Here is a 27,406-nt window from a genome sequence, read left to right as displayed (position 1 = left end):
GTAAAAGGCTCCATTCTTCAGATGAGATGTAAAACTGAGGTCTTTACTTTCTGGGGTTGTTAAAAATTCCAGGGTGTTTCTTGAAAAGAGTAGGGGTGTAACCCCAGTGTCAGTTTACTCTGCACATAGATTAAAAACAGATTTCAGAAATGAGATTCATAATATTTTAAGAAACATAATCAGCTCCAGTCTAAGTACAACAACTTGTAGCTTTGAGTTTTTTAAAAATAAATAAAATCCACTCATCATATACAATGTGGCTCTATGTATGTTCACAACAAGTGTTACAATTCTTTAAGATAATGCAGCAATGAATCCAAGTTGACTCCCCCTTCAGATTGAAAAGTATGAAGTCCCTCACTAATTTTCAAGGGACTCAAATTCAAGTTGAAAATGAGATTGTAATTGTGGATGAGACGTTTTGCTTCATCCTTCTCAAGGTAGCCTGTAAACATAAGCAAAGTCCTCAAATTATTGAGTTATAAAGCATAATAATTTACCAAATGAATTGGGAAATCACCCAATGTACTGTATGAGAACTTTTGAAACGATTCGATTCAGATGAATAATTTGTGCTATGCATTGTGATCTGAATACAATTACAAATGTAGATCAGATGTGCTTCGATTATGTAGTAGTTATGTCATGGCTCCTTTGTTTTTTGAGAATTGGTCAATTCTCCATTCCAACAGCCACAAACACAGTTCTAGGAAGGCCTTCTAGATTTTGTTCCCACCTGGGCAGGCAAACAATCAATGTACTTTTCTCAAACATGCATAGATTTTTTCATTATGTCCTCTAAGCTGATTACACAAGACATTCACTTCATTAAGGGTACAGAGTTATAAATCTTCATGGAGCCTGGTTAGGATAGCAGTTTTGCAGCTAATTAAATTATTAGACCTACTATGTAACTGAGAAAGCGAATGGAACAAAACCCAGACAACACTTGGCCCTCCAGGAATTGCTCCATTCATCTCTTGGCCCTTGGAATGTCTCCTCTATTTCATGCCATTACAGGACTTTCAACCTTCCAATATACTCATTCTTTAGTTGATCCAGGTACTAAAGAGCACTTTCATAATTAAGGACTACAGTGGTGTGAAAAAGTGTTTGCCCCCTTCCTGATTTCTTATTTTTTTGCATGTTTGTCACACTGAAATGTTTCAGATCATCAAACAAATTGAAATATTAGACAAAGATAACATAAGTAAACACAAAATGCAGTTTTTAAATGGAGGTTTTTATTATTAAGGGAAAAAAAATCCAAACCTACATGGCGCTGTGTGAAAAAGTGATTGCCCCCCCTGTTAAAACATAAATCAACAGTGGTTTATCACATCTTTGGAAAGCTGAGTTCAATTTCTCTAGCCACACCCAGGCCTGATTACTGCCACACCTGTTCTCAATCAAGAAATCACTTAAATAGGACCTGCCTGACAAAGTGAAGTAGACCAAAAGATCCTCAAAAGCTAGACATCATGCTGCGATCCAAAGAAATTCAGGAACGAATGAGAAACAGAGTAATTGAGATTTATCAGTCTGGCAAAGGTTATAAAGCCATTTTTAAAGCTTTGGGACTCCAGCGAACCACAGTGAGAGCCATTATCCACAAATGGCGAAAACATGGAACAGTGGTGAACCTTCCCAGGAGTGGCCGGCCGACCAAAATTACCCCAAGAGCACAGCGACGACTCATCCAAGAGGTCAGAAAAAACCTCACAACAACATCCAAAGAACTGCAGGCTTCACTTGCCTCAGTTAAGGTCAGTGTTCATGACTCCACCATACGAAAGAGACTGGGCAAAAATGGCCTGCATGGCAGAGTTCCAAGACGAAAACCACTGCTGAGCAAAAAAAACATAAAGGCATGCTCAGTTTTGCCAGAAAACATCCTGATGATCCCCAAGACTTTTGGGAAAATACTCTGTGGACTGATGAGACAAAAGTTGAACTTTTTGGAAGGTGTGTGTCCCATTACATCTGGCGTAAAAGTAACACAGCATTTCAGAAAAGGAACATCATACCAACAGTAAAATATGGTGGTGGTAGTGTGATGGTCTGGGGCTGTTTTGCTGCTTCAGGACCTGGAAGACTTGCTGTGGTAAATGGAACCATGAATTCTGCTGTCTACCAAAAAATCCTGAAGGAGAATGTCCGGCCATCTGTTCGTGACCTCAAGCTGAAGCGCACTTGGGTTCTGCAGCAGGACAATGATCCAAAACACACCAGCAAGTCCACCTCTGAATGGCTTAAGAAAATTAAAATGAAGACTTTGGAGTGGCCTAGTCAAAGTCCTGACCTGAATCCGATTGAGATGTTGTGGCATGACCTTAAAAAAGCGGTTAAGGCTCGAAAACCCTCTAATGTGGCTGAATTACAACAATTCTGCAAAGATGAGTGGGCCAAAATTTACAGCGCTGTAAAAGACTCATTGCCAGTTATCGCAAACCCTTGATTGCAGTTGTTGCTGCTAAGGGTGGCCCAACCAGTTATTAGGTTTAGGGGTCAATCACTTTTTCACACAGGGCCATGTAGGTTTGGATTTTTTTTTCCCTTAATAATAAAAACCTTCATTTAAAAACTGCATTTTGTGTTTACTTGTGTTATCTTTGTCTAATATTTCAATTTGTTTGATGATCTGAAACATTTCAGTGTGACAAACATGCAAAAAAATAAGAAATCAGGAAGGGGGCAAACACTTTTTCACACCACTGTATCTGCAACAATGACTTGCAATTAATAGAATGGAAAAGTCAAGGTTGCCTATTGTTGAACAAGTCAATAAAATATTTATGAAACCTGGAATTTGTTTCATTTGTCTGGCACTGTTACACAAATATGCAGTAGGAATTATGTGTGTAGGAAAGCATGGATTTCAAACTATGAATATTTTCTTGGAATTCCTCTAAAACAGTTTACTGGGTTTTGTGTCACACCTCTGATTGTACCTGATACCTCAGTGCCCTGGAAGAATGTGGTCAAATGTATATGTTGCAGCTAAATGGTGAAAAGAATAATTTCCTATGCTGTTGTACAGCATTTTATTTTTAAGCTCAAAAGTTTTAATTTAATTATTAATTTAATTAAATTTTTCCTGAAATTTCTTGAGCATAGAATGCAATCTATGCTTACTATACAAGTTCACTTCACTTGCCTGACAAGAAAGACAAAACCCAGACAAATAGGCATAGATACACATGGTTAAGCATAGAACAATCAAAACAAAGAGTTGTAAAATCTTAGACATTTTTACTAAGCTTTAAACATTCTTTCTTATATATAACCTGCCTCAGACTCAGGATTTAATGCTCTTGAGCATTCATTCATTAATGTGGAGCATTATGACTCTGTTTTAGAAGATATACTGTACAGTACAGTATATACTACAGTATATACATAAATAGTATCTCAGCAAGAGTTTTTCAAAAAAGCTTGCAGAATGATCCTTGTTATGTGTCGTGTGAGTCCATTGACTCTTGCTGTTGAGTGGTATTTGTTATACAGCTCCCCAGCTGCAATCACTTACAGCAGTCATGGAGCTTGTGGCTGGAGTCAGTGACGTATTGTAAACTGCTATAACTAGCTTTGCAGCAGTGGTGCAACAATGTGTGTTTTTAAGTCTAGGAATCATGCTGAACTGAGCATCACGTGAAAATAAATGAAGAATGCAACAAAATCTTTAATCCACTGATTCATTGCTCGTGATATTTAAAACTTTTTTTGTTGATGAGAAAAGTTTCTGTTTTAATTTTCTGAAATGCTTTATAGCAATGGTGAGCATGATAAAATATTTATAGGTGCCCGAAAATCAGTTTTAGTATAAAAACCTTAGTTTGGAACTCTGGTCTTTTAGTACCTGTGTTTTTGTAGTCGCACATGTGCAAGGCTTTTTCCATTCGTTGGAACCTTTGCAGCCAGGTTTCTCCATCTGTGGGGAGCTGCATCTCTCCCTGCCTCTCACTGCCTGTAGACTTGGAAAACCTCTGGATCTGTGGCCTTACAATCTTGTTCTTTGCATATACTTGTTCATCATTGGTCTGCAAAACCAGAAACAAACAAGAGATAATATTATTGCACTAACATACCTGAATCATAAGTCTTTGGATTGAATAATCTTTGTGTTTCCCAATTCTAGTGTATTCTTAAAATTGTACCATTTCAAATGAATCCTTACTTTCCATTAAATCACAACAGTAAAGTTTTTTTTTAATAATTTACTAATAATGCACACTTTTGAAATAAAAAATACATCTTCAGTCAGAACTGGGTTTCACCTATGAAGGGATTAATTTAATCATTCTTAGTCAAACACACAAAAAATACACTATGTCCAATGTGTGCTGGGTGCATGCCAAGTTTGTGTGGGATTCTTTTGAAACATATCTTACTGCATCCAAGTTTACCTGATAATCCTTTGTTACTTGTTGATAAACTGATTGTGTGCCTTCCCCATTTTTTATAGTTGTTCTGCTTAATAAAAACAAGAAAATGTATACTTAGTATATGCTCAACAGTAGAGTCTGACCAATTTTATCTATTACAGAAGTTGCCAATCTTGTTAAAAGGCACTACTTAATTTTATAGGAAAGAAGATTTGGGGTGTTCAAGACTTCCCCTTAAAAGTAGGATTATATATTTTTTAAATTAAAAAATCCAAAATTTCTGTTAAATGTGTAACAAACAAAATAATAAACATACACGTACCTTGCAATGTCAGATATTTCAGTTGGAGTTACAGCTGCTGACAGTACTTTGTCATCACTAGTTCTTGAAGGATGTGTCTCTATATTTACTTTCTGTCCTTCGGTCTTCACAGCTCCAGCAATCAGATCTAGTAGCTGCCTATAGTGCACCTACAGTATGTGTTGTGAAAAAATGACCAATTTACACATCAGAATTTGTATATTTAGGCAGGACAATACAATATCTGTTTTCTTTTGGATGTGTATAGTATATGCATGTATTCGATTCACATTTCCATGCCACTTGTATTTAATGTTTAAATAGTTTAGAGAAATAGAATAAATCACTTCAGAAGAATCTTGACAAGAACTACTGCTACTGCATGTGTGATTTCCACAGATGAGATTTATCACACATATTATCAAATAAAGCCTATATGAAAAATTAAATTACCTGACAAAAGAGTTAAAAATAAATATTTTATTAAATATTGTAAATATTTTAAAGTTTTGAAAATTAAGATACAATTTCATATTATTCTTAATTATAGTAATGATTGTTATCATCATCATTGAGTTTTTACCTGCTCTGGATTGGTTGGGTCAGCAAAGGTCTTGAGGAGAAGTCTCATCGTTGACAACAGGAGCGGAGCTTCTTGCCGTAAGAAGGCCAGAAGGAGCTGAGATTGGTGGACAATTCCAGAGTATGTTGGATCTAGCTGTTTAAGTTCCTCCTCTACACTCTCCAAGCCAACTGATGTCCAGCTCTGCAATTCCTTTCTCACAATGGTGGAGAGCGGTCCTGGGTCCCTGAGCACTCCCATAGCAGACTAAAGTTAGATATGCAAAGGAAAAGTAAAAGTTTATTCCATGCTGAAAAGAGAAGAAAAGAAACACAACATTTCAGCTGTGGAGACTTCTTCAGGTTTGAGAAATAGAGGAAAGTCAGCAGCTGATAAAGCATGGGAGAACAAAAGCTGGGAGCGGAGAGTAGGTGGGAGCAGGACAGAAGCAGAGCAGGCACTCAGTAGTGGTGTGGTAAAGATAGGTGTGAAGTGGAGACCTGCAAATGAATAGAGAGGACTAGAAGGAAATGAGTCTGTCGTTGAGAGAAGGAGGGTGGTGTGATCCTAGTTTCAGGATAATTTTGGTTACGGATATCTTTCTGCAATGGGAGTTGAGAAACCCTTCTTTGAGAACGAAGACAGAGAGATCAATGTGATCATGGCCTTTAGAGGTGAAATGAGAAACTATGGGCTTGGAGAGATCTTTGATCATCACAGCCCTGACATGTTCCCTGAAGTGGTTTCCCAGTCTCCTTCCTGTTTCCCCAATGTACTGTAGATAGCTGAGCATTTTCTGCAAGAGATGCAGTAAACAAGGTTGTTGGAGGTACAAGATGTCATCTGAGTGAACCGGAATTGTCCAGTGGGGCATTGAATGAGTGTGGTATTAGATATACTGTATATTCAGCGAGTTCTGTTGCAGGGGAAGGTGCCTGGTGTGGATGATTGCTGAGGGCAGTCAAGGGAGCTGTGAACAAGAAGGTTACGCAGATTAGGTGGTCAGTGATATGAGATGATGGGGCGGTCAGAAAAAAGGGTACCAGTGGAGGGATCATCCTGTAAGATGGGGAAGTTGTCGTTAATGGTCCTGGGGATAAAAAGTGTGTAAGGGTGGTAGGGAAGCACCAACAGAATGCAGTTGTAAGGCCAGGAGTTCCTGATTGAGTTGATGATCCGAGGGATGTTTTTGTCTCGGGTGAGGGCCCTGTCAATAATATGGGTGGGGTATCCTCTGTTGATGAAAAAAGAGTGTATTTTCAGGGCTTGGTTTTGGAAATCCATGTCATCACTGCAAAGTCGTCAGCACCTGAGGAACACATATTAAACATTCTCTCCCTTTTTCACAGTTCCTCAGGCTCCGACAACTTTGCAGCTTCCCCAGCAATACAGTAAATGCTGGGAATAATGATGCGTTTTTACATACATTGCGAATTTATCACCGCTGTAATGTAGTACAACTGAATGACTGAAACATTATCCATTCTCATATGTGCATTTATGGATTTTTTCATACAGTATTTTTTATAAAAATGATGTTGCATTATCACTGAAAACAAAATCTCTGAGTGCTTCATATTACTGCAATGCTGAGTGTTGCCTGTTCACTATCCAAGCTTGAACTGGAAACACCTGTGTCTTGGGAAGTCTCCTCTACTTACCTGGAATTCATGTGAGTGACCCTCCTCTGAAGTCTGGCCAGTGCTCCTCTGCATACCTGCTTTCTGACAATGAATATAAGACAAGGTGTGATCCCCTGATGGGACTGTCACACCTTGTCTTATGTCAAGTGAACATCCAGTCTGTCCAAAGCCTATGGATTCACACATTTACATTCCTAAAAAAAACACCTTAGGCAGGTTTGTAAAACAAATACCAATAGCAATTGTTTTCCTGGAATACAGTATCACCCTCATTTTATCTTTGTAGAACTCCACCTTGACTACTGATTAATAATTGTCACAATTTTGAAATTAAATCAATTAAGCCCAATTTCAGAAATCTAAGCATGAACACTACATTTACAGATTTTGTGCTACTTTGATTTTCTTCTGAAATAATACACTTCAGTTCTCCCAAACATAATGAAAGACACAGTTTGTCTCACTGTTTACCTGCTTTTTCTTTGTTTGCTGGGGAATTAGTTCCTGGGCCTCCATATGTTCTGTGAGCAGGTGAAATGCTGGGACAGGCTTATCTGGAGGTACCTTTGTCACTTCGCTTTCACTGTACTGTAGGAATTCAGACACCAGCTGCTGAGAGTTGCTGTTGACAGCTTTAGCCCTACAGCCATGGGAAATATGTACAGTATGCACAGTACCAGTCAAAAGTTTGAGTACACCTGCTTGAAGCCAGGTTTTTCATGATTACCTGTGCTTTAAACTGTATAAACCTGTCTACAAACACTTAATATTTAATTACATGATATGTGTACTTATAATCTTAAGTGAACTGCATTAAAAATGTTAATTTTTCATTTTCAATTAAATGAACACCCAAAGCAAGCAGATTTCAGTCTGAAGTCCAGGTTAGTTAAAAGTCAGAAATGTGTATAACATGGTGTTATAACATTAAAAGAAGTTTAAAATTGTCGTTGTTAGATTTGATTTTCTCACAGTTAACTTGCATGTTACCTCATTTACCTTTTGTCACCAATAATTGATAAACAGGTGAGGGTCCACGATTACTATAAATATAGGGAGCATGGGCAAAAGTTTGTAATTCCTGAATGAACGTGGCAAAATTTGCTCAGCAAGCAAGGAAAAAAGACAGTCTATAATTACTTTAAGGAAATGAAGGTCAATCTTTAAGACAAATTGCAAATTGCAAGGACTTTGCAAGTGTCAGTAAGAGCTGTGGCCAAGACTATCAAAAGATATGAAGAAACTGGCACTCATAAGGACCGAAAAAGGTCAGGCAGGCCAAAGGTGACCTCAGAATCAGTGAATACGTTCATTAGAGTCACAAGTCTGCGAAACCAGAAGCAACTAGAAGTACAGATGTTTCAACATCAACTGTTCAGAGGAAGTGAAGCTGGCCTCAAAGGTCCAGTTTCTGTGTTTTTTGGCCTAGGCAAGTCTCTTCCTCTCATTCTGCACTCTTAACAATGGTTTCTTTGCAGCAATTCTTTCTGGTAGGCCAGCTTCACGTAACCTCCTCTGAACATTTGATGTTGAAACATCTGTACTTCTAGTTGCATTGAGCTAAGCTTTTATATCTGGGACAATTCATTTAGTGTTTTAACACCACGTCATACACATTTCTGACTTTTAACTAACCTGGACTTCAGACTGAAATCCGCTTGCTCTGGGTGTTCATTTAATTGAAAATGAAAAATTAACATTTTTAATGCAGTTTATATAAGTTTATATAAGATTATAAGTACACATATCATGTAATTGAATATTAAGTGTTTATAGACAATTTATACAGTTTAAAGCACAGATAATCATGAAAAACCTGGTTTTAAGCAGGTGTACTTGTTACACTTCCAACATCCCACTACCAGAGGACATCCCAACTAAGAGCTAGTACTTCATCCCCTCTGCGTAGGCGTCGGTTAGCCACGCCTCATTAATTCATCACCACGCCTCCCCTCCAGCCTATTTAAACCTTGTTCCCTGTTCATTCAGTGCTCAGCATTGGTTCAAACTTTATGAGCTACAGATTGTCTATGGCAATACCTTCTCTGGAATCCTTCTTGGTTTGTTTGGGACTTTTGGCTACCCTTTTGACCATGATTTTTGATATTTGTCTTGGAATCCTTTTGCTACGTTTCTCCTAGTATTTTGGCTGCTTGACCCTTTTGCTAGTCTTTGACCATGACCTTGGATTTCCCTGTTACTTCAGTGTCTTATTACATCCTGCCCGCATAGGGTCAATCCCTTGCTAATTGCTGCCCTGCAGTACAACAGTACTCAAACTTTTGACTGGTACTGTACTGTTATTGAGAAACCATAAGAATTTGCCACATGATGAGATGCATATGTTTTGCTTGATAATCAGAAATTGATGGAATGATTTCTTACATTCCAAGAGCAGTCCATCATCATTTCATATTTATTTTACAGTGTTATATTTTCTTGCAAGCTCTTCTTCTCTATTAAATTAACATTATAAGTGATGTCTTACCAATATATTTTATAATATTGTGTACAATTTTGATTAACACTATTGCTGCTCTGGAATCAATTCAAGGAGAAGTGACCAGGTGAATTCCTCGTTGTAAAGAAATGTCATACTCAGGCAGATTAGAAGAACAGAATTTTGTGAATCATGATAAGAAGAGAGTATGACTGGACATATTTAAGGTTCCAAAAAGTATCAGAGATATTGATAAGGCCAACCTGGAGACCCACTTCATGAGCTAAATGGAATATCAGACGTTTTTGGTCCTAAATGAACTGTAAACCAGTCATGACACAAAGGATTGATAATGTCTGGAACAAGCTACCTAGCCATGCTGTTCAAGCAAATTTAGAATCCTTTAAAATGAGCTGATGTGATTGTCAAATCAATAAGATAATAGGAAACAAAAGGCCTGCCTCTTCTCATCTGTATTCTATCCAAAGCTGATTAATACTAGTAAAAATGTAAACTGCTGAAAATGTCAAATCTTGTAAATTAGAAAATAATTTTAAAGAAAAGGTGGGAAAGAAATCTTTAATAGTTCTTTTTTAATGGTTTTAATGAAGAAATTTAGATTGAACAAAAAACATTTTAATGTCTGCCTGGGTTCTCATTGTTCAGTAAAATATTTGAATAAATAATTTATTCTCCTGAATAGAATTACAATTGAGGCAAATATTATATTTAAGGAACAAGTAATAGGTTTATTCCATGGTGAAAAGAGAAGAAAGAAAACAACGTTTCGGCTGTGGAGCCTCACCCAAAGAAAGCTCCACAGCCTAAACGTTCTGTTTTCTTTCTTCTCTTGTCAGCATGGAATAAACCTATTACTTGTTCCTTTGCAGCCTGTGCATGCTGACGCAACTACCCACCTGAAATACTAATATATTTAAGTACATAATGAATCTAAAGAATTGCTGCAATAAAATTGCACATGAACTCTTACGTGGATGGTTCATTGTGATGTATTATAATTTAAACAAGGATTTTATTGAATGTAAAACCTGCATATACTGTAGATAATGCAAAATAAACACATGTACTGTAGTGTTTCTACAATAAAAGCATTGTTTAACTTTTGACATTTTATAACAATGATTTACTACAGTTCACTGTATTTAGTGTGAAATTGCCAACTCCAATAAGCATTCACTTTGCATTACTAGCAGTAGCTTCAAACTTTAAGCTTTCATCTTTACAACTGTGTTAAAGGGTAGTCAGAGATCACCATTTGCTGAAAGCAAATCATTAAACATGATGTTTAAAACCTATAAGCTAAAGGATTCCCTGTCTTACCAGGAGAAAACAGTGTAATGAAGTTTATAATGAAAATTTGGGAGGGATTAACAACAGTGAGCCTCAATCAGTGGTTTGTGATCATTCTTGACTCAGTTCCTTACATAAAAAATCTAAAAACTATATGTAATTCTATTCTCTCCCTTGCATATGAATTTTGCATCCCTCCTCCACCCCATCTTCACCTTTGCAGCTCCCCCTTGGTCACTCTTCACTCTGCATGAGGGTCATAGCCTCATCCTATAGCCAAGTGGTCGGCCCTTAGCCAGGCAGATAACGTCAAATTTATCCTGACTGAAACACTCTATATATCTTTCAATAAGCTAATTCTTTGGTGTTGTTATTCCTAGTGAATTAAGTGAAGTGTCTGAAGTGAAGTGTTTGTTGTACATACATAGGAAGTATATGTGAACCCATTGCCAAAGGCTGCAAGCTGTTTGCAGACCTCTTGCTTTTCAACTCAGTGAAAAACAAGCTGAGCCGTGCCTCCAGGCATGTCAGCACATGTCTTAGAGAAAACACTGGAAAATGAGAGTAGGTCTTATCAAGGGTCTTTCCTGTTAGCAGACGCTAGGCAGTCTAAAATTGCTGTGGAAGGAAGAAGTTAATAATGGTCCATGTAGCATAAACACCATTCTGTGTCATTATTTACATATCTTCCGATTTGTGTTACTTTGAGGTTAAGCTGGGTGCAGCCTGTCATGTGAGAACATGTTTAGATATCTATCAGCATGATATGCTAATATACAGTAGGTAAAAGAGAATGTCTTTGTAACTCAGGAGAAAAATGAAATGGTAAGCTTCTGCTCATTTAACATCCTTTTTTATTTGTTTTATTTATTTTAAGAAAAAAATTCCACCTTACTTATTTGGCCTGTCAACAAAATACTTGACATGCTTGCTGCCGACAATCTTCACAACTAATTCTGGGGTTGAATCAGTTCCAAAAGGAGCATTCCTTGCTGCCATTTCTTTTTTCTCCAAATGAAGCGGTTGTCTGGGGAAAAAATGTTTTAGGCATGATATTGTTTCACTAACAAAATGAAAGTTTGTTTTACTTATCTGAATACATGTCAGGTCTTCAAAGCCTGACCAATTGGGGTATATACCAAAGAGTTAAGATTTTGCACTTGTATTATTAGTTCCATTCTCTAAAATCAGCAGTTAGCTAATAGGTGTAGGTGTCTACAGGTGTCTAAATAGGTGTCTTATTTTATGTATGCAGCTTAAGTAATAAAAAAAGAAAAGTTAATTTTGAGGTCAAATTAATCAAATATTCAAATTTTAGGTACAAAACTGCAGATAATTGAAGCATTGACTTGCTTTGTCATTGTCACATTTCTGAAATCTTAAATGGTGGTTCATTAGAGGTTACGTTACTCTTATACCCAGCTAGCCTTCCTGTCTCTGACACATCTACCACCTAAATATCAAATGAACAATGAGTTTTTAAAGTTATGGTTGTAATACACCAGTGTATTATCTAAATAATACAAGGCACTTGCAGGATTTTTTACATGTACTGTAAGTAATGAGACCGACAAAGCAAAATCCTGCATTCAATTAAATCAACAGAAACAATGGTCTAACATGAAATCTTAAAACAAATACTTTCAGGTCCTCATTCTTTGTTGTACTTACGTGTGCAAGAGAACCACCCAAAGAGAACAAGGTGCTGTACAATGAGAAAAATAATAGAAAACAAAATGAACATCAAATGTTTAGCAGCTTCAGTGGAAGTGTTTCTGTGAGGTGATGAGAAAAAATATCTGTAGACCAATTAATGAAAGCGCGTCCCTGTGTACTCTCTCTGCACCATGGTTACCCTGATTAAACCTGCCCTAGTGAATTACCCAACGATAGAGTACTGCATTTGCAGCTAGAGAAGATGTCTAGTTGGAGCTGTGTATTTCCTGTCAGAGAATTAGTTTGATATATACATTTCTGTCCTGTTAATGACTGAAGTAACCATGGCATTTAAGAATACAGAGAACTAACTGTGACTGATACTTCACCACCAAGACAAGTGAACTCAAAATGAAATAAAAAATATAGTATCAGAGCAAGTGCTGGAAGAAAAAGAGTACACAAACTTTTTGTACCAATTTTACAGCTGACCTGTAATTTTTAAAACAAGTAACCAAAAGTTTTCTTCCACTTCGTAATAAATTAAAAAAACTACCTGTTAGCAGTTATAACAATAGGTTCCGAATGTTAAACATTTGAACAGACTTCCCTTGCAATGCTAGACATGCTGTATACAGTACCTAATTTTAGCAGCACTCAATATCAAATTTCTAAATTTACACTCAACACAACTCTTTATGGGTAAGGGTGCTATGCCTAAAATATTTCATAAACAGAAAAGGACACTTTATGTTAGCCAGCTAGTCATTATTTTATCCATTCTGCATGCATGCTTTTTTTCAATAGGTTAGACAAATTCTAATAATGACATGAGACAACAAATTTAAAGGGTACTTAATACTTTTGCATTAACTCACCTGGATGAGGAAATAATAGTGCTGGCTATATATCGTTGCTGTCAAACCCCTGTTACTTATAAGGAATGACCCAGGGAGGCAGCTACTATGGTGAAGCTTGGGTTGGAGGGAGGGGAGCTAGAAAAGATGCCTATAGAGCTGTGGGCAACCAAGGAGTATTTATATACAGTATATGTAGGGGAGCACAAGTGCAAAATGAGAATTTGATCTCTTCTCAAACTTGTGTTTAATAACACCATTAGACTTCCAGGCCTGGTATACAGGGACAGAGACAAAATGGAATGGCCCATCAGGATGGCAGTCTGATCTATGTACTCAAAAACACTATCAAATTTATTACTTTATGAAACCCTCCTTGAATGGAATAAACTCTTTCCAGACTTCAGGAAGTAAAGCATTGAATGGTAAACTTTACACCTGAAAAGCTGCTAGGCTAATGTACATGACCACAATAGGTTACACACAGTTTTAAGAAACATAAACTGAATTGCTTCTGCTCAAGATCTGTTCTTGAGTAATTCCATGAGTAACTACTACCAGCAGGATGACCACAAATGACTGTGGGGTACCTGCATAAACCAAGCTGGTCACTAGACTGCCATTGTTATTCTTTATTGTCCACTACATTGATTGAGTTTTGGAATGACTAAAAGTTTATTTTGATTTGGACCACAGTCCTTGTTGTGGTATTTATTTTGTCCACAGCAGGTCATTAACTGCTTGATGAAATGTGGCATCCAATGCAAACTGCAGCTGTTGAAGGACTGCTTGGCTGGTTAAATCCGAACCTGATAGTTATCCTTTTAGCAATAACACAATTAACATATTGAAATATGGTAGTTCTGTACAATCTTCAATGGCTGTATTTTGTAATACCATTTTGTTGGTACCACTTGAAACATGATGGTTTTGTAACATTTAGAGCTGCCTGTGACATGCTGTAGTAATTCCTTATTTGCCCACAAGAGGTAATCATGTGCTTAAATAAACTTGACCATAACAGTAGCTTTTTGTCCTTCTAGTGGCAATGCAATTATAATACAATGAAGTAGGTAAACTGTACATTAAATGGCATAACTGGACAGATGTGACAGAGAGCAATTCTGAGGAGGGATCAATCAAACAGACACTCCTTTGTATTATGGAGTGGTTTTTCTACCATTTGAGTGTGATATCACCCAATTCATGTCTTTGACCATACCATTTTAAAGTGTTCACTACTAAAAAAATAATTATCAATTTGGTTAAGTACTTTAAAGTGAGAATTACATGCAATTTATTATTTGGCGAATGCCTGCCACGAAGCGTCTTTCAGAACCCTATTCAGACAGCACAATCCGGAAGGGAGTGAGACAAACACAGGGAAAAAAGACTAGATTAGGGGCTGGAAGAAGAACAGGGGTGTGTCCAAGGTGCACTGGTGTTCGGGGGGGTTCAGGGCAAACAAGTCCACGGGAGTCCGTAAGATTATCCAGGGAAAGCCAATGTCCAAAGCCAGGTGATCCATCCTGACACAGACAAGCAAGGTTAAAAGCCGGAGCAGGATCCAGCAAAGGGTCGGGGGAATAAAAGGGGGATAACGAGACCAGACGCTCCCAGTCGCGAACCCAGATGGTCAGGATGCCGTTGTGAAGCCTATGCCATCGAGTCGCTCCCGGACTCGCGGGTAGGTGGGCTTCCATCTTCCAAAGCTGAGCCCAGATTGGCAGGAATGTCTGGCTTTTATAGGACGGGGTTGGAAGCGGAGGCAGGTGCAGGAGATAAAGAATAAACCAGGAAGGGCTGAAGCGTCCTTAAGAGGAGGGGTTTACGATCGTGACAGTGCCTTTATCCAGGGCAATTTAGATTGAAAAAAAAACTGACTAAACTGTGCAATATTTGTGTAAACGTTATACAGGGTAGACTAGAACACAAAGTAGAGAATTCCACATAATATAAAGTGTTCTAAGTATGTAATTGTTGAGAAGCTACAGAAAATGTGGTCAAATCTGCAAGTACAGATTGCATAAAAATTAATATAATCAGTACCTAGTAATCCTCCTCTTACTGTATACAGTAGATGTTATTGTATATACTGTACTGTACATGAATATTTAGCAAAGGTACTCAAGTGTGCCTTTGAGTATAGCAGTTTCCAGCTATGGTCCTAGATGTTTTCTAGGTAACTTCTAAAATATCCATTTCTAAACACTAGGAACAACTCAGTTGTGAATGGAAAGGTGAACTTCTAAATTAACTGATTTAGAGATCATTTGGACATTTTGCACAAAAATCAGAATACCCTTTAGCCCTGAAGAACCAGACTTCCCTTAATTGAACAAATTGCTTGTTTTAATTGATCAATATATTACACATACTCATGATCTTTTAGAGTCACCTACTGTATATGGTTCATTGGCATGGTGACCATCTTTTAAGTAAAATTCTGTAACAAAAAGAACTGGAAATGCACTTGATTCAAAACTAAGGCAAAACGGATTAAAACAAAAAGGAAACATACAGGAATTGGAATAGGTTGTAATATAAACTACTAGCATCAGTAATTTTTTCTTTGTTGTGATGGATTGGCATTCATCCAGAGTGCAGTACCATGATGTATTTGGATAAACGCTGACTTGTTGCGATCCCTAGCAATTTTTTTTATAATGGATGGGTTAGGCCTTTTGCTTCTACAGTAATGTAGGATCTCCTTAAGGTGGCAGTGTAAAAGCATGATTCGATGTAAACAGAACCTAAGGTATACAGTATATCAAACTTATTAGAATTAACTTTATACTTTTATAACATCATTTATTTAATTTAAATCCTTTTCATTTAATTTATTTTCCTTGATAAGAAACCCTGGGCCAAGAATAGATAAAGTGGTTAAAGTTAATTACTTCTGATTGAACTTTTGCTTTATTGATACAGTATGTACACATTAAATCCATTCTGAAGATTTAGAAAAGATTATCTAGGGGTACTTTCTCCACTGTATTGAAAGAACATTGCTCTACTGTATCTATAGATAATTTGAGAGTTATTTGAGAACACTATATTCAGCTCTTTGATATCTACAGTACATACAGTATGTCTATAAACATCCTCAAGTCCTTGTCCCCACCCTTACCGAAGTCTTCATTCCCTAATTGTAATGTTAGCCCAAGCTTAACTATAATACTAACTCAAACCATGAATTTAAAGTGCAGTTGGGAAAGATCTGTGAACAATGGGTATTGTAAATATGGAATTTTTAAACAGAAGGATCAACAACCTGCATTGGAAGTAATATTCGTTATAGCTCAACAAATTAGCATTTTTACTGCTACTGTAGCAATTTCATATATACAGTACAAACCTAGAGTATTTTTTCAAATGCACTGCATGCAATATGAATGAAATTCTAAACCAGATTTCCTTTCCTCAACAAATTCTCTCACTAACAACCACCAACCATTGTGCAGACAGATAAAAACTTTGCCTTATTTGTAAAAATGCATTAGTTAGTATTTCTTAACCTATCACATGCTTGCAATACAAGAGTCCAATATGAGAAAGTCCAATATGATAAGCAATGCAAGAAGATTCAACTGATATACAGTATTAGTTTTTATTATATATACTATATCATATATCATAAAAGCATATAAAAGTATAACTGAAATATACTATATGTAGTATATAATATAAATTCTCAAAAAAACAGCATCTAATAAGATCAATATGCAAAAGTCTAAAAGTACATTTTATTCTAATGATCAAACAAACTATGGAAAAATGTCATGCAAGGCCTCCAAAAGGGGTGGCATTGGGTTGATTACAGACACCAAAATCCTCAAAGGGGAAGCTTGGTGCATTAGAGAAGCATGAAATCAGACTAAAATTAGATGCATGTCCTCCAATCTGTAATCCTCACTCTGTGTAGAGGAGATCCTAATAAAAATACAAGGCCCAGGCTGTGTGTGGGAAACAATTTCTGAAGCCAGTGACAGGGTGTTGATGAATCATGCCTTAATCTCTGTTTTTTACAATTCTCACTTCCAATCCTGAAAACAATCAGAGGATCTCTTACTAGCATGTGTTACTTCTCACTTAATTTTCCCCATCTGTGCCCAGGCAAGATCTGTGTGATTAAAGATAGAAAGGAATTTCTCAGAATCAGTATGCACAAAGCACGACAACATAGCATATAATTTAAGTAGCATTAACACAATTAGAAGTGGGAAAAATACATTGTATTTTGCATTGTATTTTGAACATTGTATTGTATATGTTGCAGTGGTAGTAATTGATTAATGCTGTTTACAATAGAAGTGCAGGTGGAAGTTTAGATACTAATCTCACACACTTCCACTTGCCTATGTGACATAATTCTTGCACCCAGGACTTCCTTTGCATATCTCTCTCGCATCCCTTCTACACCCCAACGTCCCACCTAGACCCTAGCTGCAAATTCCCTAGCTCACTCCTTGGACCAGTGAGGGGGAGGTTGGGGAGCATTCCCTCAGCTAGGCAATACATGACACAGTTTTATTCCGTTTTTAGTCTCTCTGTTGTCATTAGGTTTTAACCAAACAACCGAACATGAGCATGGTGAAACTATTTTCTTACAGTTAATATACAAGTAATGAACAAAGTAATATAAACAAAAACAGTCGGCCATTGACTGATGTCCTAACTGTAAATACAATCACACAAAATTTTAGACATTTTTGGGATTTTGTGGAAATATTATGCTTAGGAGTTTAAAAGCATAAAAGCACAAGATAATTTACAACTTATGAAAGGAGGACAACTGGCAAAGGTAGTCTGTTTGGTAATGAGTAGCAAATTGATCTACAGGTCTCATCCTGCCATTTTCTGAAAGAAGCCAGGGTATAGGCTTCAACAACATGCCTGGAAAGAATGTTTCGGCTGTGGGGTATTCTTCAGGTGTGAGGGAGAGAGGGAAATTAGCAAAAGATAAGGTATAGGAGAACAACAGACAGAGTAGTTGAAAAAGGACGGGGAGCTTGTCCCTTTGGTAAATAATATGTTTTACTTTCTCAGTCTGTCAGTATATACAGGAAATCTGTCCTGCTGAACTTTTTCTCTGATTCCAGAGCAGAAATGTATTTTTTATAACACAGTGACCAAAATCATTTACAATATTCAAAATAAAGTTTTACTAGTGCATTTTAGGATTTTAATCCCTTGATTTAAATTTAAAACTTTAGAAAATTACCTTAAACACTTTGTATTTTATCTACTAGCAGTCTGTTTATCTTTTTATTGCTTTTCCACATTTTCTATGACATGTAAATGTTGTGTCAATATAAATACCTAAAGTATTTACTGTATATTGTTTTACTGTATACCTTTTAAACTCAGTGCTTCTCTTTTTGTATCTGTATTTTATGGTTCTGCCAGTATGAAGTACTCTGCACTTCCATATCTCCATTCAATGTAATCTGCCAGGTATTTTGCCAGTTTTAAATTGTATCTATCTTTTTGAATTAATTTTGGAGCTTCTAAAATATTTTGTAATCCTCCTGTTTTGGTATCAGTTGCAAATTTACTTAGAATCTCGATCAGTGATATAAATTAAGAAGTACAGTGGTCCTGTACTATTCCTTTATCTATTCCAAGGCACATACACACACTCAGCCACTATAAGAGCTGGACTACTAAAGAAGAGAATCCCTTCCATATTTATCTTCCCAAACAGGGGCATTGACTCCCGAAAAGAGAGAGGCTTCTGTGTGCTGGAGAGATATCTCCTTCATGGGTGCTTCCTGACAGCTGCAAGCCCAAATCCAAGGACATCTGTGTTGACCACACAGTGACCACACTCACCCTCCCCACACTGCAGCAGACACAGAGAGACAAGACAAGAAGAACAAACACAGACACCAAGTACAACAGTAATTATAGAAACTATGTGCAATGCAGTTAACCACATATAATTATGTTTTTTCCAGTCCCTATATCCTTTATTATATATTATATTCTTGTAGGTGTAAGTTATAATAATAATTCCTTACATTTATATAGCGCTTTTCTGGACACTCCAGTCAAAGCGTTTTACAGGTAATGGGGACTCCCCTCCACCACCACCAATGTGCAGTATCCACCTGGATGATGTGACGGCAGCCATAGTGCGCCAGAACACTCACCACACATCAGCTATCAGTGGGGGGGAGAACAGAGTGATGAAGCCAGTTCATAGATGGGGAGGCCATGATTGGTAAGGGCCAATGGGAATTTTGGCCAGGATGCCGGGGTAACACCCCTACTAAAAGTTATAAGCAATGCTGTGTCCCTCAAGGTGCAAAATGCAGTTTCTGCAAACATATTTCACAGAACTTTGTTATATCGGCTTTTCTCTGTCTGCTTAGGATGTGGAACATCAACTCATTTGTTTATAGTGCTTTCTTCTCCATATTCCTCCAAGATCAGCTTGTTTTTACAAAATTCTGAGGTACTTTCTTTTTGCTATGTATCAGACTCTGAACTGCGACAGATACAGGCAATGCCAAATCCTTCTTTAACCATAACTCTCAGATTAGGTCTGTTACAGGTTAGCTGTGAAAAGACTGTGTCCATGTATTTTTTTTGTTTGGTTAATAATGCTGCTATGTATTGCATAGCTGTAAAGGAGATGCACATTTCCTGTTAAAAACTGCTACTGATTTGAAAATCAGTCTCCCTCTCCTCCAGTCCTTCCTCTTGGGGCTGCCCTGAGTTGTACACACATGGGGATACAATCATCTTTGATATGAGACATTTGATTGACTCATTAACCCTAAGGGCAGAAAGCCAAACATGCTGTCTGTTGAAGGGCCATGAGAAGTCTGACTCTTATTGCTTCAATATGTTAATTAAACCTTTTCAACAAAATGCATATGCCCAATTTGTCAAATAATTCCTTGATCTCTTGAACTTCATTAATGCTGCTGGACACAAAGCAATGAAAGCGAGCGTCTAATTGATTAGCCACACAATTAAGCACAGGAGACAGGGGATATGGAAAAACTACATAATTGATGCATCAATGTGAGTGCACCATTACTAAATAACTAATTTGCCTGTTGAAGGGTTTGATCATGTTTGCACTAGAAAGATAATGGATGTAGAATCAGAGAGAGCCCATGCATTTAATCCAAAAGGCAATGTCATCCTCATTCAGGATATCCTTTCAGCAATTACAGAGGCAGAACACTCAAGTCTGCAACATTCAAGTTGGGAGAATATGGTCTGGCCATGTCAGGGTTATGTACAGCAGGCAGGAAAGGCACAATAGTGTATAAAGTGCCTTTGTCATCATACAAAATATATGTTCATGTTTAAATACACAGATATCAACATGAAGAATGGTAAATCACCTGACAGATTGAAGTGCAGGCCACATTGATCAAACAGGCAAGTCATGAGTTGATAGAAATTCTACAGGTGCAGTGATGTCTAGTAAAACATCTTAAGACTAGTTAGGTGGCCTCACTAAAGCTCTCCACAATCCTAAGAGCATGAATAGTTCAAACAAGAGGAGCTCATTGACTCATCTAGCTTGTTTGGTAGCTAGTAGCCAGTTGATTCAAGGATCTCACACAGCCTTTTCCTGAAAGAAGTCAGGGTATTAGTTTCAACAACATAGGTGGATGGCTTTTTCCGCACTCACACATTTAGGCTAAAGAAGTGCCTCCAGTTCTCCTTCAAATGCAATTCATCTGAAAACAAATTTCTAAGTAATCACAAACACTACAATGCACTACATTAAGAAAAATAAAAAGCTGAAGCCACAGGGAGTGAGAAGCTCTGCTAAGTGCTATTTGCCAGTTAGCCCTTTGGAATTCTACAAGTGTATTTTAATATATATTATTTTCTATATAGGCCTCTGGATAACCATAAATGATCAGGTATGGAGAAACAGAATAATAAAGCTTTCTCCTATTATAAAACACAGCAATGCTGATGAAAAACACATTTATAATAGAAATACAAACAAACATACTTGTAGATGGCATCTATAAGAAGATGATAAAAACAAACTGAATTCTATAACTCCATATAGAGTGAATTGGAACACCATAAAGGTTTGTTGAGGCTATTCTTTTCCCACTTTTTCTGTTTTGCTATGATTACCTGCTTTACTGAGTATATAATGGTCTAAGAACACTAAGGCCATCTACAAGATGGGTCAGAGCTGACTTTACTTCTTGAGGAGGCTCAGGTCCTTCAATGTGTGTAGTAAGATGCTACATATGTTCTATCAGTCGGTGGGAGCGAGCGCCATTTTCTACGTTTTTTTTATTCAGTCTTCACCTAATTCATGCAATTATTTGATTTACCACCATTATCATTTCTATTTAAAGTGATTTAAAAAATCTTACAAAGACTCCAGCTACAGTACATCTAGTTGCACCAATAACTCTGAGCATGCAATAATTTAAGAGCTGAAAATTAAACAAATGCAAACCTGGAATAAAACTGAATCATAATTTCTATCGATGATAAAAGTTACAAACACATTAGTTTTTACCTACAATATTTTTTAATCTTTTCATAAATTATTTTTTCATTGAACAGGATGCACTCAGACTTTGTTAAATAACTAATGACACCTGTCACTGCTTAGCATATAGCCACAGGCAGCTCACAGAATAGACTGCAGTAGAATCATATGACTAAGAATTGATGGTGAAGGGGGTGGTGATATGTCTGCAGAGGGAACTGAAACTGGCAATATGCAGCACGTAAGGGGTTTTATTCTGATGAATATAATATGGAGTTTTCTTCCCTGGGATAAATTGCAGAGATATTGCTAGCAACCAACATTTTTAAAAAACATTTTTAAAGTCCCTTGGTAGCTGTGACAATTTTCACAAAAGCCAAAGCTAATTTCTCATGGGAAGCAAAAAATAAATTTCCTTGCACCTTTAATTAAATATTTTGTAATTGAGTAACACTTCACAACTCACTGTGAACTTATAGAATCAGATCCCACTGGAGTTGGTTCATTTGGTATAAGATATATTTTCCCTCAAGGCATCTTTTTTGTATCTTTTGGTTTAGGAAGGTAAAACATTTTTTTTTTCTATCCAAACTTTTGTCTCTGAAAAGCACAACAACTACATGATTAATTTTAAAGGTAAGTAAGTCTCCATCCATACAGTATATTATTAGTTATTTGTAAAAGAGTTACATTTTAAGGAGACACGTTTTTGCTAGCATATACTTTAGAAATTGCATTTAACTTGGAGTTGCACAGTTAAAAAAGTCAAAGATAATATCTCATGAAAAGCAACAGTCCTACAAGTGCACAGTCCTACAAAGGGAAAGTTAAGACATTATGAACAATGATACAGTTCCTAATACATACTTTTTGTTTTTCATGCTGCACAGTAGAGCTTTCAAAATCATCTTAAAACACCCATGATATGTTTATAGAACAGAAACCACCACTTGTGGATGTACAGTATGTAGTTGAACTTGTATGTTGTTGTGTTTTCAAACTCCCTTGCAATTTTTTTTGCAGAAGACTAGTCTGTGCTTATTCTAAAACAAAACACTTATGGGATATACCATTTGATACAATCTTGTTACTCTCCTCAGATAATGAAATCATATCAGTCCTGTATCATATCAGTAAAACAAATTAAAAAACAGGTTTCTGACACAAAACAAGAAATCTTATACAGTACATAGTAGGTTAGCTGCGTCAGCATGTGTAGTCTACAAAGGAACAAATAGGTTTATTCCATGCTGGAAAGAGAAGAGAGAAAACACAATGTTTGGGCTGTGAAGACTTCTTCGGGTGTGAGCAACGTTGTGTTTTCTCTCTTCTCTTTTCAGCATGGAATAAACCTACAGTATTACTTGTTCCTTTGCAATCTTATACATAGTGTGCTTCTTTGCTCTCAGTCTTTTTAACATTTTCCAGTTAATAGTGTATGAAATGTCATTGCATGACATCAAGCATCTAACATTCATGGCACCCAAGAAGAACAAACTTCTACCAGAATGGCAGGGGGACACTGCTGTAGCAAATCATTTGAGAAATGTATCAGAGAATTAATATTTGTCCTTTGAATAAAAGATCAGCGCTTAAATCTCGGCATCTCATCAGTTTTGATTCCTCTGAACGAAAAACTCATAATCAGATGGCAGACAGTAAAGCCAGTTTGCTAAGCCACTGGGCTCTGTTCAAATGATGCTTTTCTATTAAATGAATGTCAAAAAGACTCTGAGAATGTGTGCCCTTCAGGGACTCCCTAAGCTAGAACAACAAAGCACATCTCCAGCAAGCTCTTCTTGCAAGAGGCCTCTCTTAAAATGCAAATTGCTTTTCCTGACCCAGTCTGCAGAATGGCAGACCTGTGGTGTTCAAAGTGACCTCCCTTCTAAAAGGAACAGCCAACACAAAAGCCTGCCTGGCTGATTTTACTCTATGATAGCATCATCCTCTGCTACTTTCCAGCATCCACAAAAAACAACCACAAGAAAAATTAGCTTTTTAGAAAGAATTGTTCTGATCTGAAAAGACATCAGACATCTTCTCTGAATGCAATGAAGTTTGTTTTGTTCTCTCTTTTTTGATGTGGATCATGCCAGTCTCTATAAATATACTGTAGGCTGTTAAAATTGCTTCATAAGGCTGAGTCATAAACAAAGTGATAATTTATGTAAAATATACCTTGTACTGTATAAGTACTGCCCATTGATGTTTTGCATCATAATGTGGCAGTTATGTTTTTGTATTTCAAATAAACATCACCAAAAATTAATTCTCTTTCACAGGCTTTTAACTCTTAACACATCACAGTAGTACTGAAGGCATTTGACAGGAATATTGTTATTTTTGTCTATATTATAAAAGAGTTTCCCCTCTTTGTGATTATCTGGTGATTATGGTGGGCAATTATTGTATAGACCTATGATCTTTTCACAGAGTGGACTTGCTTACATGGTTGTACTAAAGTAAGGTCTGGTGGGTTTCTATGTTAGGAGTAAAAGTTAATATCACCCAATTGGGTGGAGAGGTGGTGCTGTGGCTAAGGATATGCACTTCCCCTGCAAAGGTTGCCAGTTCAAATCCCATGACTGGCAGAGGAATTCTCCTTTGTTTGGTCTCTGAGCAAGACCCTCAACCCTAACTGCTCCAGGGGTGCTGTATAAATGGCTGACCCTGTGCTCTGACCCCATTCTTCTCTCTCCCTGCCTGTGTGTCTCATGGAGAGCAAGCTGGGGTATGTGAAAAGACGAATTCCTAATGCAAGAAATTGCATATGGCTAATAAAGTGATCTTATTGTTTAAAATCGGCGCCTTAGCCAACAACCCCTTGCCTCCAATTTCCCAATGGTATGTCTTTAATCTAAACATTACACTTCCCAGGTTTCTGCTACAAGCTTACTGTATATGGCCTTGTCAGAGGTTAATATGTATCTTTTGAGGTCAGAACTTGCTTAGCTTTTTGCAGATCTACCTGGAAATGTTGTTCCAAGAGGAGATGTTCACTTAAACTCTTGGGACAAGATATCCAGGTTCATATGCAGTGGATGTCTAAATAGCCATAGCTCCTACAGTTTGTATATGTCGTGAAGTGAGGGCGAGGGTTAGAACTAGGTTTAGTGCTATGCTGTAGCTGGAACGAAGAACGAACTCTGTGGGAAGAGTAGAGATTGCAATTAGGGCTGGTGTTAAAGATACATAGATGTAAGACTGATCTAGCAAGGGCAGAATGTATTTTCGTTGAAAGAAATGACGGCATGTGCCCTAAGAAGACATTAATCATTAATTAATCGTGATCTTATTCTTATCAGATCTTCAGTCATTTATGTCGTCAGAATGAAAAACAATGTAAAAACACAGATTGTCAAAATTGCCAGCTCACAGCAATTACTGCAAACACTTACTAACAGATTGATCAAGTTGATCACAGATACATGATAAGATAAAAGAAGATTATGAGGTGATAGACAGAAGAAAGACACTATTTGGATAATTAAATAAATAAAATTATGAGGATAGTTGGCCTATGGATTAAATATAATAATCAGAATTTGATGCAATAGTGCTTGCTGGATTGTTACTGGTATGTGATGCTTAGTTCATGAAAAGTATCAAAACAAATTGTTTTTATTTAATATTCAGATAGAATCAGATTGCATTGGAGATGTTTTTTGAAATAATATAAGCACATTTTTCTTTAGCCATATTAGTAAGAGACATGGTAAACATTAAGAAAAAAGCAAATCTCTTATTTTTGTTCTTTTACTAACAGTATTCTAGTCTGAGACAGAAATCACACATCACAAAAATATATGCCCATGTCCAGTGCAGTGTGGACAGATCATCTTGCAACTCACAGAAGCAAAATAATGTAGAAAAGACAGCTATTATGATGTCTCTTACCATACTTGAAGGTCTGGGATATCCAGAAATAAGACTATTTAAACTTCCTATAAAATATGTTTTTTTTCTTAATGTAAGACTTTCTGAAGAAATTGAACTTTAAGTTGCAAAGTAACGCTTCACGCACTGAGATGTTTATATAACAATCCCTATTCATTGCTCCTTAATCACTTTAGATACACTTCAGGCAGTACATTACATTACAGTACATTATAGGATAATTTTAACTTTATTACCTAGTTGGATGTGATGGCAATGATAAAGAGGGTTAAGTTCAACAAGGCTAGAGTTTTAAAAAGTCTTATTATCCAGTATACTGTATATCTGAGACATACAGTAGTCATTATTCTAAAATACGATAGGTACTGCACCATTCATCCTGTCTTTATCATTTTAATGTATGCAAATACATTCTAAAATGTAATAAAATCTAATTTTCTAATGCCACTCAAGCTCTACTGTTATAAAATTGAAGGGTATTTTTAAAGCCAAAGAATAATGGGGAAAACTGTCAACAACTTTAAGTAATGTTTTATTGTCTTTGTCCGTCAAGTGTAGCATTTACATCCTTTGCCATTTTCTAACTGTTTAAACCATAGGTAGATTATTTTTTTCTAAGCTAAAAGAAATAGAAATACGTAGAAATATGATGGCTTTCCCTAGTCACTAATTAACACAAGGTGTTGTGGGAGTGTGGAACAAGCTACCTAGAAATGTTGCAAAAGCCGATACCATTGATTAACCATCAATAAAACAGAACCAACTAAATTTCTTGAATGGCCTTTTCTTATTTTTAAACTTTATCTACTGTTCATTCACTGTTGGTGGAATAGCAAATGAGAAAATTAAGAATCTTTGTCCAGCAAGAAAAAGTAGTTACAAAATCCACAAGACAAGACAGTGCAATATTTTGAATAAGGTAAAATATATTTTACAACAAATAAAAAACACAATGATGATCAAATCGATCACGTGATCATCAAAATGTTAGAATACCTCAAACAAAGGAATTTTTCAAATTTGATGTAAATGCTATTGAGAACTAAAGGTTTAATGACCACAATCCTTTTAATTGTTTTCAGTGTCTCTTATGGTATTCTTGTACAAATCATAGTAAACCCTGATATAGAATCCCAAATTGTTTACAACTGATGGATTGAGTTCAACACAGACTATTATTAGATAGAAAAGCAATGGTAACTGTTTTTTTTCCTACAAAAAAATGTTTTCAGACTCAAGAATCCCACAAACTAGGGACATCTAACTTGTTAATAATTTCAACTGAGTGAAGATGGCACCACAACGTAAGAAGCTTGAATTGCACTAGTTACTCACCAACCAGCCCATGTCATGAACCTTGTATTTAAAATGACAGACACAGAGGAACAGAGGATTAGAAAACAGTATATCGCAGGAAAGGAGAAGCAACAAAACAGGAGAGACCAGATTATAGCTTTTCAACCAATCTTCACCACTGCATTCTATCACGACCGCCAGGCAGTCAAGACCAACTCTTAAGCGATCTAATCAGCACTAGCACCGGGTGATTATTAACAAATGCCGCCGCACGAGTTAAACCACCTGCACACACTCCACCGTGCGGTGCGCAGTACTATTTATACCATCTTTACCTGCTTCCCGCTGCTCGGTATTGAGGCTACTCCTTGAGAGCTCTACCTGGCGTTCCCCCCCCCCCACCTCGTTTATTCTGGATATTGGACTCCCCTTCTGCCTTTTCGACTTTGGACCTCGTCTCTCGCCTCGGACTGTTTGCCACCGGTGTTCTCCCTGGATTACGATTTACCTTACGCCTATTGACCACGATCTTGCCTCTCTTTTTGGATTGTTCGCCTGCCTCAT

General features: G+C 36.9%; 1 protein-coding gene across 1 annotated transcript; it reads right to left on the bottom strand.

Moving 5' to 3' along the window:
* Positions 1–284: 284 nt before the first annotated feature.
* On the bottom strand, positions 285–27,406 carry LOC148823629 (uncharacterized protein C1orf87-like). The gene is made up of 8 exons (XM_088927230.1): positions 27,351–27,406; positions 7,363–7,531; positions 6,910–6,972; positions 5,270–5,515; positions 4,708–4,856; positions 4,407–4,473; positions 3,860–4,040; positions 285–445 (listed from the first exon to the last, which is right to left on the bottom strand). Exons 1-8 carry the CDS (start codon positions 27,404–27,406, stop codon positions 285–287), a joined length of 1,092 nt encoding a protein of 363 aa, XP_088783356.1.

This window comes from Atractosteus spatula, chromosome 11 (assembly GCF_055471065.1).
Source record: "Atractosteus spatula isolate fAtrSpa1 chromosome 11, fAtrSpa1.hap1, whole genome shotgun sequence".
Lineage (NCBI taxonomy): Eukaryota > Metazoa > Chordata > Actinopteri > Semionotiformes > Lepisosteidae > Atractosteus > Atractosteus spatula.
Note: the sequence above shows the minus strand (reverse complement) of the source record. Positions and strands in the feature narration are given on the sequence as shown.

What these genes read in the sequence shown, in the direction of transcription:
- LOC148823629 (XM_088927230.1), bottom strand. Translation starts at nt 27,406, where the DNA reads ATGAGGCAGGCGAACAATCCAAAAAGAGAGGCAAGATCGTGGTCAATA. An exon ending in ACCCAACCAATCCAGAGCAG is followed by an intron (nt 4,857 to 5,269) that starts GTAAAAACTCAA and finishes CACATACTGTAG; the next exon opens with GTGCACTATAGGCAGCTACT. An exon ending in GAAATATCTGACATTGCAAG is followed by an intron (nt 4,474 to 4,707) that starts GTACGTGTATGT and finishes GTTTTTATTAAG; the next exon opens with CAGAACAACTATAAAAAATG.